Consider the following 13,255-nt stretch of genomic DNA (forward strand, 5'->3'; position numbering starts at 1 on the left):
TCACACAGCCTTCGCCAGGCAGGAAAGGGGTGCTCCACGGGCCCCGGGAGCTGGGTCTGCCAAGGGCTATGGAGCTGGATGTACCCCACGCTCAGTCTTGTTTCCTACAGGGCTGTCGGGGGTTGGATCGGGCCCCCCATGCCAACACCTGAGGGCCCCAGCCATCCGGGGGACCTCAGCAACCCCCAGTTGGGAAAAGCGGGGAACTTCCCCAGCCCAGAGCCAGGCTTCCCCAATGGAGACGCTTTGCTGCCCCCTGGTGGCAGCAAAAATTGCTCATTTCCCCTCCAGCTTCCTGAGAGCACCTTCCTGAGAGCACCTTCCTGGGAGCACCTTCCTGGGAGCATTTTCCCGGGAGCTGGAGGGGGCCAAGAGGAGACCAGCACCCACCCTCCCACCACCCTCCGTGTGTCCAGACCCACCGGGAGGCTCTACCTCCTTCTCCAAAGTCCCCCCACCACCAACTTCCACTCAGCCATGTCAAAAATCAGTTTGGGCCTCCTGGCAGCTATGACCGTAGGCAGATTAGGCAGACTTTCCGGGCCTCAGTTTCCCCATATGTTGAAGAGGGATGGTTTCTGCTTCTCAGAGCCTTCATGCCCATTAAAGAAGACAATGGCTAGAAGAATTACTGCACCTGATAAAGACCGGAGATGTTGGCCTCGCCCTCCCAAGCATGAGACGGGACAGAACACCTCCCCCGCTCCTTCCTGAGCAGGTTCCCATGCAAAGGAAGCCCAGTTAGAAGCTCAGCATGGCCGGATCTCCTCAGACACCTGAGCTCTCAATCTTTGACTCTGTTGTCCCTGCTGTGTGACTTTCAGAGAGTGGCTGTGTGCACTCTAAGAGCTCATGGAGGTGGAAACCATAGACCCACTGGAGTTACCGACTCAACTCAGAAAGGGTTTATTGGCCAAGAATGCAGGGGATCCAAGAGAGCAGTTCAAGAGGGCTTCCTGTAGGAAGCAGTCAGCACAAAAGCACAGGACAGCATAGAGTCCCCGCAGCTACAGGGGGGTCCATGAGCCATGTGGGAGTTTTTGTTGTCAGGCCAGCACTCCCCAACCAGGAGCCCTTAGTTCTGGCTCAGCTGGGCTTTCAGAGCCTGCAGTTCTTGGCTGTTAATGCTGTTGCCCCCACACACAATGACCACAACTGAGGCCAGGGAGGGGGGCAGGCGACCCTCAGCCTGGAGCTTCCCCAGGAGGCCTGAGTAGATGGCAGCCAAGGCTGCCCCACAGGCAGGCTCCACCAGCATCCGCTCGTCATCTGTGGGGAGAAGAGCATGGAGGTGGAGAAGGAACCAGTTAGTGCTGGACAGGCTTTGAGCCATCCATCCACCCATCCACCAACCATTCGTTCACCCATCCAACCATCCATCCATCCAACCATCCACCCATCCATCCATCCATCCATCCATCCATCCATGCACTCATCCATCATTTGTCTGACTCTCCATCCATCAATCTGACCATCCACCCCTTCATCCATCTGCCTTTCATCCATCTATTCATCCCTCAGTTTCCTCTATCCGTCATTGGATTGTCTGTCTGTCCATCCATCAGTGTGCCTGCCAATCAACAGATCCATCCATCCATCTAGCCATGCATCCATTCATCCACACAGCCATCCATACGTCCCCCATCCATCATGTGACTGTCTTTCTGTCCATCCGTCAATGTGTCCATTAATCATTGTGCCCATCCATCCATTTCTATATTAGTCATCAATCCATTGCCCCATCTGTCCATCCATCTATCCATCTACCTACCCATCCATCTATCCATTGTTCACCTTTGCGTTCACTCATACATTCATCTATTCATTCAACACACATTTGCTAGGTACCCAACTCCCTGTACTAGGAAGACCCTGGGGACACAATAGCGAACAAGATACAACAGCCCCACCCTCACAGTGTTCACAATTTAGATCATGACTGGTGTGTAGGAAGTCTCCAATCCAGGTGGAGATCTGGGAAGGCTACCTGGAGGAGGTGCCATGATGGCTGAGTAGCCCTCCAATATGTGAAACTGACAGAGAGCAGGGCCAGGGCTGGCAGCCAGAGAAAGGAAGAGCATGCAGAAGTCTGGGACTAGAGACAGCACAGTACTTCACCCCCACCCCTCGCAGCTACTCAACCTGCTCTTACTGGGCATTTTCTGCCACCCAGCTCTGTGATAGGCGCCAAGGACACAAATAAGCAAGAACAAGCTCTCCCTAGGGGATCAGATTGGGGGGGCCCTCCAAGACCAGCCAGAGGCAGTTCTCACCCACCTAGGAACTGCTGCACCGCGTTCACAGCCTCCACATCCTCCACCACCTCAGAAAAGATCTTGAACTCCTTCACGCACGCCAGGGCCCCCACAGCCACCGTCTTGGCCCCCAGGCACTTGGCCACACTGCGAGAAGCGGCAGGCAGGGTAGTGAGTGCAGGGGAGCAGGGAAGAAGCAGGTGTCCTGCCCACACAGACCCGGGGCCCCTCCCCCATCCTGCCTGGGCCAGGGCTCAGCATTACAAGAGCCTAGCACACAGCCTGGCCCGGGAGGGGGTTCAGAAATCACGTATCTGTGAATGATTGACAAATGGGTGTCATCCCTCAGACTCTACTACCCTGACTGGGCCATTCCTGCAGATTCCAGAAAGCCAAACAGAGAAAAAGATTTTTTTTTCATTTTATTCATTAATAACTATTTAGCATGTCTATACTGTAGTTGGTGTTTATTGAAGGTTCACCAGGCACTGGATGTATGGATTTTCTGTTTTAATCCTTACACTCGCCCTTTGAGCTAGACACCTAGGAGCTCCATTTTACAGGTGAGGAAACTGGAGCTCAGAAAGGTTAATAATTGACTCAGGGACATGCGGCCAGTCGGTACCAGAGTGTGGATTCAAACCCAGGCAGTCTGGCACCAAGTCTGTGCTCTTTACCTCTGTGCTGGAGCCCCCTGAGGTGGGCAGAGTTCCAGGCCCAGTAGGGAGCACAGTCTGGAGCCAGGCTGTGGTTTCAAACCTTGGCTCCGCACTGTGTGACCTTAGGAAAGTCACTTCACTTCTCTGATCCTATTTCCTCACCTGAAAAATGGGGATAATGGCAGCACTTGGCTCATGAGGTTGTCATGGGATTGACTGAGTTAAAACCTTAAATGCTTAGACTGGAGTCGAAGTGGGCTGTGGTTATTATTATCTCCTTACTACAAAGCTCAGTCTCGGGGACAAGCAGCAGCAGATAAGGAAACAAGGGAAGAAATAAATAACCACCTGCATGAGGAGGACGTGGGCAGGGACCCTCCCTGGCACAGGCCTGCAGGAGGGAAACCAGCCCAAAGCAGAGCAGGGTGCTGGGGCTGCAGTCTGGGGTGAAGGGGACCTTCTTGGGCAGCCCCTGCCCCCACCAGTTAGGACTGGGAGGCCCCAGAGCAGCACCACCCCCACCCTCCAGGCCCCGTGAAGTCCCCACCTGTGCCCACCTGGTGATGTCCGGCAGCGTGACCAGCCTGCCCGCCTCAACAGCCGCATTGAAACAGTTGGCCCCTCGGGTCTCCATAGCGATGATGGGCACGTGCTGCCAGCCCACCCGGGCCAGGCCGGCAGCCACCCCAGCCAGGAGGCCCCCGCCCCCCACCGCCAGCACCAGGGCCCCTGGAGGGGTCCGCAGCACCGCCTTCAGCTCCTGCACCAAGCTGGCGTGGCCTTCCCTGGAAGGGAGGGAGCGAGGGGAAGAGGGGAGCAGGGGAGGAGCAGGGTAGCCCAAAGGCTCAGTCCCCACCAAAAGCCAGGGTGAGGGGAGAGGGGCCCCAGCAGCTTGTTCCTGCAGCTGTCATCCATTCCTCCCTCCACAACCAGGAGCTTTCTCAGACTTTATCCACGTACTCTGCTCCGGCAGACAGCAGCTGGCACATGCGGTTGGGGGGACCCGCAAGTCACCCACATACCAGGGCCAGCCTGACTCTAGGCCTCTGGGACCCTGTGTCTCTGGCACTTGTTGACAGGGTGATTTTGGGCAAGTGGCTTGTCCCCTCCATGGCTGTTTCCTTGCCTGCAAAATGGGCTTAAAGCATCTACCTCCAGGGCTTTGGGGAGAGTCAGTGGGTTACATGTTACCTAAAGCAACACTCAAGAAAGAGGCTTTGTGTCTAGCGTTCCCATTTCACACCCTGGAAACTGAGGCAGCGGGGGTCAGATGCTGTGCTCAAGTCACATGGCTCCCCAGTGGCAGATGTGGGGTCTGAACCCCAGTGTTTCTGGCCCGGAAGCCCCTCCTCCTCTGGCCCCTGTGTCCCCCACACTCAATGGGAGAACGCTGATTCTCTGGCTCTGAGCCCCAGGGGTGGGGGCCCCCCTTACCATATCAGGGGGTGGTCAAAGGGGGGCACGTTCACCCAGCCGTCCCTCTTGGCCAGCTCTTGTGCCCTCAGGTTGGCCTCGTCCCAGATCTAAAGAGATACCAGCGGCCTCAGAAGACCCAGGTGCTACCTCTACGCACCCCCACTCATGTTCCCTGCAAAGAAGCCCCTTGTCCCCCCTGAGAAGATCGCACCCCAGGAGGCCTCTGGACTAGGGAGATGAGGGCCAGACCGGAACCCCGCCTGCCACCAGCCCGGAGCCCCCGGGCCATCAGGAAGCCGGGACCGAGGGGGTCCCGTGTCTAGAAGGCCCGGCTGTGGGGGCCGCTGGCTGGGCAGCACCGGCGGGGAACCACCGCTGGGTGAAACAGGCTCCCCAGCTCATCTGTTCTCCCATCATCGGCTGATCAGTGTGTCTCCCCAACAGTCCTCTGAGCTTCGTGAGAGTAAAGTCCATGTCTAATTTCCGCTGTGTTCCTAGTTCTGTGTAACAGAAGGCAGGCGCCCAGGAGGGGGGAGGGGGAGGGAGGGGAGGGGGGAGGGAGGGAGAGAGAAGGGAAGGGAGGGGAGGGAGGGGGAGGGAGGGAGGGGAGGGGAGGGAGGGGGAGGGAGAGGGAGGGAGGGAGGGAGGGAGAGGGAGGGGAGGGAGGGAGAGGGAGGGAGGGGAGGGAGGGAGGGAGGAGAGGGAGGGGAGGGGAGGGAGGGAGGGAGGGAGGGAGGAGGGAGGGGAGGGAGGGAGGAGGAGGAGGGAGGGAGGGGGAGAGGGGAGGGGAGGGTAGGATGGGTCGGGGGATGGGATGAATTTTTTTTATTTTAATTTTGATCTCTGCTTTCCAGGGATGATTTTTTTTCCTCTTCCCAGGAGGGGAACAAACTAGGAATTTGCGTCTCTGCTTCTTCAGGAGCCGAAGGTGAGCAACATCCCCACCAGGGCCCCTGTCCTAGGTGGGGGCGCAGAATGAGGACTGAGGCTGCATCCTCTCCCTTTAGACTCTTGCAACGTGTTGAAGAAGGCAGTGCTGATGGATAGTGGGGTGCAGGGAGCCAGACCCGCTCCTGGTACCCCCAGCTTCTTGTTTCTCCCAAGGGAGTTCTTTTCAGGGTGGAGAAGGGAAGGTAGGAGGTCTTTGCCCTCCACACACCTCCCCTTCCTCACACCTGTCAGCTCCACCACCCTGGAGAAGGTGGAGTTCTCGTCTAAGGTCAGCAAAAGGAAAAGGAGACAATGTCTTTGGCGTGAGGTAGGGATGAAGGAGAAACAGCCCTTCCAGCTGGTTTCCCCTTCCTGGGGACATTACCTTTCCAGCCAGCTGAACCTCGGCTCCCTCCCCCTGCAGCCGCCTCACCACCTGCTGGGAGGGGCCTTCTGGGAGCACGATGGTGGCAGGGATGCCCAGTTTCCGGGCAGAGTAGGCAGCAGCGATGCCCGCATTGCCCCCTGTGGAGGCAGGAAAAGGGGGTGCAGTGGGCAGTGTTATTTTCCAGTGGACACACCCTTCCCCTCCCCCTCCAGTTCCCCATGGGAGTCCCTCCTTCCCCACATGCATGTACCCCTTCTCTGTGTCCTCCCCCTGGCCCCAGAGGTGGACATGTGATCTAGATTGAGCCAATCAAAGAGCTGAATTGCCTGACCCGCGATTGGTTCACAAAGGAGTACATGACCCAAGCTGGGTCCAAAAAAACTATGCATGGACTGAGGAGCACCAGGGAAGGGGTGCTCCCCTTTCACTAGGATTGGTAGGACAGTAGGAGGCAAGCCTGGGACTCCTGGCAACCATCTTGTGTCATGATGCCAGTATGAAAATAAATCTATTATAGAGGAAAGAAAAGTCAAGAGGAGAGCTACAGAGGAGAGCTGCTGGATCCAACTGTGCCTGAAAGCCACATCCTAAGAATCTTCCATTCTTAGAGCCTGTAGCCTAAACCTGTATGAACTGAAGTTCTGTCACTTGTACCACAAGTCCTCATGATGAAAAGAGGGTTGGGAGAAGACATACAAAGTGGCTATCTGACCACGGCCTCAATGAGACTGGATCTTTAAGGAGAGGTCCAGTCCTAGCCATCTACTGCTGCTCCAGCCATCTCTTCCTCCCCCGCACCCAGCCCTGAGATCCCTCATGAAGTAAAAGGGTCACCTGAGGAGCACACGAGGTGTTTACATCCCTTCTTGGCCACCTGGGACGAGAAGAAATGGCACTGGGCGTTAATCAAGAAGAAGTCATAGAGGACTGTGTAGGATGGAGACGGCTGCTCCCCATCTCTCTCCACCTCTCCCTCATCCTGCCCAGTTCCCTCCTCTCATCTGTGCAAGTTTGCACCCCCCTCTGCCCTCATCCCATCCAGCCTGCACCTCTTATCGCTCCCCCTTCCTATACAACCTCACATCTCCCCTCCTGCCCACACATCCTCACCTCCTGGCAGAAATGCCCGATGCCCCGGATCTTGAAGGAGCCAGCCGGCTGCACATTCTCGTACTTGAGGTAGACAGGCACACCTGCCACTTGGGACAGTGCCCAGCTCTCCAGCAGCGGTGTGACCACGTGGAAGTGCTCACTCTTGGAGGCCTCCATTCCGACAGCACCCAGACGACCTGCAAGAGGACACGGTGTTGCAGCCCAGGCGGCTCCAGCCAAGTCCCTTCACCAGGATGAGAAAGAGGAAGGTGAAAAACCCCTCAGCTTGGCCCCAGCTGGCTGCCAGGCCATGAGACTCCAGGTGTGCATCTATGCCTCTCTGAGCCTCAGTTTCCCCATCTGGCCAAGAAGGTTTGGACTAAGGGCCTTTCACTCTGTAACTGCGGCTGCCCACAGTGGTGGGGATGTAGAAATGGCCAATAGGGGTGCTAAGTGGAAGAACTCACTCATCATTCATTCATTCATTCAAAAAACATTTATTGAGCACTGATTAGATGCCAGGCAGTTCCCAATTTGGGAACCCAGGGATGACATATCAGAAGGGGGGCCCTGCTTCGTAAGAGCTGATATTTGGTTGGGGAGACAGTCACAGCATTTCCTACAGGCCTGACTTGAGATGGTTTATTTTAGCAAGGAGAGTCAAGAAAGACCTCTCTCGAGACTTTTTAAAAACTTTGATTATGGAAACTTTCAAGATAGGAAAGCATGGAGGACTGTGAAAGGAGCTTTGCAGCTGTTGCACACCCCTGCCTATGTAACTTCTCTCCTCTTACTCGTATTGCTGTTATCTGATAATGATTGGTGTGTTTTCCTCCTGTATTGTTTCATCTGTAAATATTTCAGCATGTGCTTTCAGGGAAAACTACAGACCTTTTTTTCTAGTAAGATTTACTTATTTCCTTTGACTTTTCACTTTTGAATTGAGGGCCCTGCCAGCTCATTACATACATTTCAGCATCACGATTCCACACGTGTCTCTTGCAAAGCCACCGCCGCGAGTCTAGGTGGGACCCATCACCATACGGAAAGACAGAATCCTCAGCCATCACCACACACAGTTACAGCATTCTTTTTCTTGCGCGATGAGAACTTTCAAGATTTGCTGTCTTAGCAACTATCAAATATGTGACACAATATTATAAGTTCTAGTCCAGGATACTCTCAGAACTTATTTCTTTTGTCAATGGAATTTCTACCTTTCGACCACAAAGAAATTTTTTTTTGCATAGAAGATCCAGAGTGTAGGCAGGAGGTGTGGGGCTGAGAGGATTCACTGGAGACAGAGTGGGGAGCAGAACAGGAGGATCTACTGAAACGAACTACTGAGGGGAGCAGCAGGGAGATAGGAGAGGTCTGCTGCGCCATGTGGGTCAGTTCCCTGGCTGGGGATTGAACTCAGGCCATGGTGGTGATAGTACTGAAACTTAACCCCTAGGCCAACAAGGAGGCCCCCCACAAAGAACTCTTCTTAAACAATGTAACCACAAGATTTCACAACTATGCATGTGTCTCTAGTCACTGAATCTTAACAAAAAGTGGGCTACTTTTATTCATTTATTTATTTTTTAAAGATTTATTTATTTTTTATACAAGAACCGATGTACAGGCAAGATGCGTGGGAGGGTGCAGACCTCTCCTGGTGTGTCCGCTGCTCCCCTCAGCAGTATATTTCATCAGTCTGCCTGTTCTGTTCCCGCTCTAGCTCTGGTGAATTCTCTCACCTCCTGCGCTTCTGACTGTACCCAGTGCTTGTATAAAAAAAAAAAGTCACCTACTGGGTGAGACTGGCCTTCTTGCCTCATCCTGGCCCCCTGTGTGCTATTTCCTCATAGCATTGAACACTAACTGAAGTTCGTGTGTGCGTGTGTGTGTGTGTGTTTAGTTTGGTTTTACATTACTCAGACAGGTAGTTGGGTGTGATGGTTAAGAGTCTTGGACTCTGCTTGCAATCCTGTCTCTATCACCTCCTAGCCCTGCTCCCAAACAGGTTATTTAGCCTTTCACCCCAGTTCCTTTATTTATGCATAAATAAAAATAAATCTTTTAAAAATAAGAATAAACAAAGTGCCTAGCCTACGTCTGGCACGTCCGCTGCAATTATGTTTGCTGTTATTAACTCTATTGTTCTGACTCCCATTGTCCCTGAACCCAAGCCCACTTTGGCTTTTGCTCACTATTCTATGCTCAGCACAGAGCTTGGTTCATGGTTAAAGGTCAATAAACACTTGCTGAATGAATGGATGAATGAATGAATGAATGAAGCAAGCAGAATAGGTGCTAGGAACGCTGGCTATGGGACCTGGCAGACCTGCTTGCACAGTCTCCTTGTCTTACCCCTTAGGAACTGTGACTTTGTGACTTCTCTAGGCCTCAGTTTCCCCTTCTGGGGCCCTCAGCACAGTGCAGGGTACGTGGGCAGGCACAGGGCACAGCAGCCATCATGCTTCTTGGCCTCAGTGAGTCTGGCACTGTCGACTTGCAGACTAAAGGGTGAGAACATCCGAGTTGCAGACATCTCTTGGGGCTCCATGACCTGGGCAGGGTTCATCCTCAGGTGGCGCTGCCTACAGTAGTGGGCCCTGCCCCCGAGAGGGGGAGGCAGGAGAGGGTTCCAGGTCAGAGGCTGTGTTCCTGACACAGGCCTCACTGGACAAGCTGGACCACCCTCGGTTAATACTTCTAGAATGTGCCACATCAGCTCTTCCTTCCTCTGGGTGGCTGGCAGCATCTGGGGGCAGCAGGAGGGTCTTGAGCTAATGTTCTGTAGCTGAGGTTCTGGGATTAGCAAGCACAGCGGCCTGTCATCCTGGGGGGCTGAGGGATAAGTGGCCTGGTGGGAGCCGTGGCTAGATGGGGTGGGTACCTGATGAATGGAGTATGGGCAGAAGTGACTGGGCATCATTTTCAGACCTGACCCATGAAAAAGGTCTACCTCTGCATCCTCTGCCATCTTCGCCACCACCACCCCTGCGGTACCAGCTGACTGCTCTGGCCAAGGCTGTGTGGGAAGCCACAAGGGAAATAACACCCCCCAGTAGCCTGACCCTGGACACATCCAAGGAGCAACAACCCTCCACCCACCCCTTCCTGGTGCTGATCGAAGTCCCAAGACAGAGAAATTAACTGTTAATCTGATAAACAATGAGATTTCAAGGGTTATCGGTTATGGAAGTCAATGTATTTTTTTTCTACCAGGCTCATTTTAGGCAAATATTGGAATATTGTATTCCCCTATTCATTAACCAAACTAAGACCCCTATATCATAAACACTTCAAGCATCTCAGACATGAAGATCCTCGCCTCTGCCTGGAGCTAACCACACATATCTGTGGACAAAGTTATCACATAGTGCATGCTCTGAAAGGTTTCCTTTCTGTTTCTGTTGTTTTTTTTTTTTTAAGATTTATTTATTTATACAAGCACTGGGTACAGTCAGAAGTGTGGAGGGTGAGAGAATCCACCAGAGCCAGAGCGGGGAGCAGAATAGGCAGACTGAGGAAGTACACTGCTGAGGGGCGCAACAGGTGCGACAGGAAAGGTCTACGTACCATGTGGGACCCTTGCCGGTGGCCGGGGATCAAACTGGCACTGCAGAGGCTGCGGGCAGCCTTGCAGCCCAGCGCTCAACTGCTGCGCCACCAGGGGAGGCCCTGCTTCGTTCTTTTTAATGTTAGCCTGACATTTCATAACACACGCACACTGGAACCGCATGAGTTATTTACTGTTGTTAACAAATTACCACCAACAGGGCAGTTTAGAACAACACATGCGTGTTATCTGAGCTGGGAGGGTCCGGAATCCAGCAGGGGCTGGGCTGGTCGGTTCTGGCTTCAGTTCTCTCCTGAGGCTTTCCTTAAACTGGAGCTGCGGGAGAGTCAGCTTTCGGGTCCCTTCCTGGGGAGGGTACAGGTAGGTGTCCTCCTGGCTGTAGACCAAGACTTGGGTTGCGCGCTCCCCTCCTTGGGCTGTCTCAGAGCCCCAGGATGTGGCAGCTGCTTCCCCCAGAGTGAGTGGTGGGAGCCTAGGAAGGAACAGAGAGACACGGCACAGGGCAGGCGCTCTGCCCCTGGTACTCAATCTGGCTCTGGCGCAACATGGAGGAGCCGCCCCAGCTGAACACCTGGAATCAGGCAGCACTGATTGGAGTGCGGGGCTCTCTTGGAGGCTGCTGCCTCCACTATCTGCGCCCACCAAGGAAACACGGAGATTTCCTGTCTCCGTTCTGTTACGGGGCAACCTCATCCGTGCACTTAAAAGGGACTTATAATAAGACTCAACTGCAGGCACACACCGAAAAGTTAACGAAGGGTTTATTGGGGCTTCCCCGGTGGTGCAAGGGGTTAAGTCTCAGTGCTATGAAGCTATTACCAGTCACTACAGCACGATTTCGATCCCTGGTCAGGGAGCTGACCCACAGGGCGCAGCAGACCTGTCCTGTCTCCCCGCTGCTCCCCTCAGCAGTGTATTTCAGTAGATCCACCTGTTCTGCTCCAGATTCTGTCTCTGGTGAATCCTTTCACCCCCCGCACCTCTGGCCTGTACCCCGATGGCGCGGGCCATGCTGCTCATGCCGTCTGACAAAGGTCCGGGCATGGGGAAGATTTCTGAAAAATCAGAAAACTTGGTGCTGCTTCCTTTCAGTTGTGGCAGTTATTGAAACCATGGAAATTTTCTATGTTTTAGGCTAACACAACGAGTGTTGGCATCAATGCCAGTTTCGGGAATGCACACCTCAGTCGTTTGAGAAAAGCACCTTCTAACATGATTGATAGCGAAATGGTTTCCAATATTCCTCCACGTCCTCCAATTTATAATTCTGTTACTATGAGTAACAATGAGTTCTTGAGCAAGCCACGCTTGATAGAGCTCTTGGAATCGAGCCCGGCAAAAGTCCCCCCACAAGAGAAAGCCCCTGAGTTGCCCTGGGAGGCAAAGGGGTCCGAGAAAAACACACCACATACTGTTCCCATGGCACCGGGACCCCCTGGTTCTATATGGGAAATAGGAAGCCGCCCTCGATTTTACAATGCCTGCTTAGCTTTGCTTTAGTTGCCTAGCCTGAATGTATAAATCACGTTGAGTGTGGCACCTGTTTCTATTTTCTGAAGAACATACATCACCTAGGAAAATATGTAACCAAGTTAATGTAACCAAGTGACCAAGTTAATCATAGACTAGGAAAATTAGAAAAAAGGACCGTGCATTGTTAATGATTTCTAAAACAACGCAGAAGTGAAATCACATGCTTGCATGATGTAATGATCACATAAAGAATTTTTGATGTATAAATAAGGGCCCGCTGAGACCCGCAGCAGGAGATACTTGCACCCTATCAAGTGTCTGGGTCTCCTCATTTCCCCTCCCCTCATCCCGCCACTTCACCTACGCCGCCTCGTCCTTGCGGAAACCCGGCCCCAGTCGGAGCTGGACGCGGGCACCCCAGCTCTTATATGCATACATAAAGAGTTTATTTACAACAGAAGGGGAAATGAAGAAATGAATAACTCAGGGAGAAAGGAAGATTAATTGGTGAATGCGTCCTACCAGTTCCGCTGAGCTGGAACCCCAATAGCACGCTGAGAGCTGGTGAAAAGCAAGAGCCAAGAGACCCCCAAAGCCCACATGTCTAGGAATATATCTAAGCTGGCTGCTTAACTCCACCCTCAGTTCCCAGCAGTCCTCCTGTAACAGGGTGGTGCCCAGGAAAGGGGGAGGTCCCGGGTTTCCTGCCGCACCCAAAAGGAGGGTGGAGCTGAGCAGAGAGAGAAGAGGCTGCAGAGGAGACTGAGGAAGGAAGGAAGCAGAGTGGAGCCAGGAGACCTGGAGGAGGCATGTGGAGCCAAGAGAAATGTGAAGAAACTGCGCTTGTCTTTGGGTTGTGCACTGGGTGACACAGATGTGGGTGAGACTCGTGGGGAGGTGACAATGGCGGTTTTGGTCTTGATTTTGATTTTGCTTTTTTCCTCCCAGACTCTGATCCTTTTCTGTGGGTCTCCCCTGGAAGGTCCTTTAGACTTGTGGCAGGTTTGGGGCCTTGCTCTGGGCCAATCCTACTTGGATGGACTTTTACCCACGAGGGGACGGGTAACTTTGGGTGCTTGATTGAGAAGCTATATTCTTTGCCTTTCCTGTGTTGTTTCTTAATTGTATTAAAGTTCCTTTCCATTAAAATCTCATGTTTTGTGTTGATGCGTCGGATGGCAGAACCTATTTAGAGCAGGCAGGTTTGTGGGGTCTGGGGTGCCTCTTTCTCTGCCCTGTAACACTTCCTTCAGTTGTATCTCTTTGGTCTGGAGTGGGAATGGGGTCTATAAAAACTGTGTTTGTAGAATTTGTTCAGGGCATCTTCCCCCCACCAACAATTCTACTGTGTGAAAGTCCTGCTCACTTCCCTGACATCCCTGAGAGAGGAGGTTTTCTGTCAGCTAAGCTGCTCCAGGCCCTTTGCACAAGCCAGCTCATTGAGTTCTCCCCAAACACAGATCCTCATGGA

The 13,255-nt window shown here is 53.2% G+C and overlaps 1 protein-coding gene across 1 annotated transcript; it reads right to left on the bottom strand.

Annotated features, from left to right (window-relative positions):
* Nucleotides 1-892: 892 nt before the first annotated feature.
* On the bottom strand, nt 893-12,403 carry SDSL (serine dehydratase like). The gene is made up of 8 exons (XM_037511534.2): nt 12,307-12,403; nt 6,759-6,937; nt 6,483-6,522; nt 5,646-5,785; nt 4,349-4,437; nt 3,472-3,699; nt 2,278-2,402; nt 893-1,269 (listed from the first exon to the last, which is right to left on the bottom strand). Exons 2-8 carry the CDS (start codon nt 6,915-6,917, stop codon nt 1,076-1,078), a joined length of 975 nt encoding a protein of 324 aa, XP_037367431.1. The 5' UTR covers nt 6,918-6,937; nt 12,307-12,403; the 3' UTR covers nt 893-1,075.
* Nucleotides 12,404-13,255: the final 852 nt, after the last annotated feature.

This window comes from Talpa occidentalis, unplaced genomic scaffold (genome assembly GCF_014898055.3).
Source record: "Talpa occidentalis isolate TD23 unplaced genomic scaffold, MPIMG_talOcc4v2.1 talOcc4.14, whole genome shotgun sequence".
NCBI lineage: Eukaryota > Metazoa > Chordata > Mammalia > Eulipotyphla > Talpidae > Talpa > Talpa occidentalis.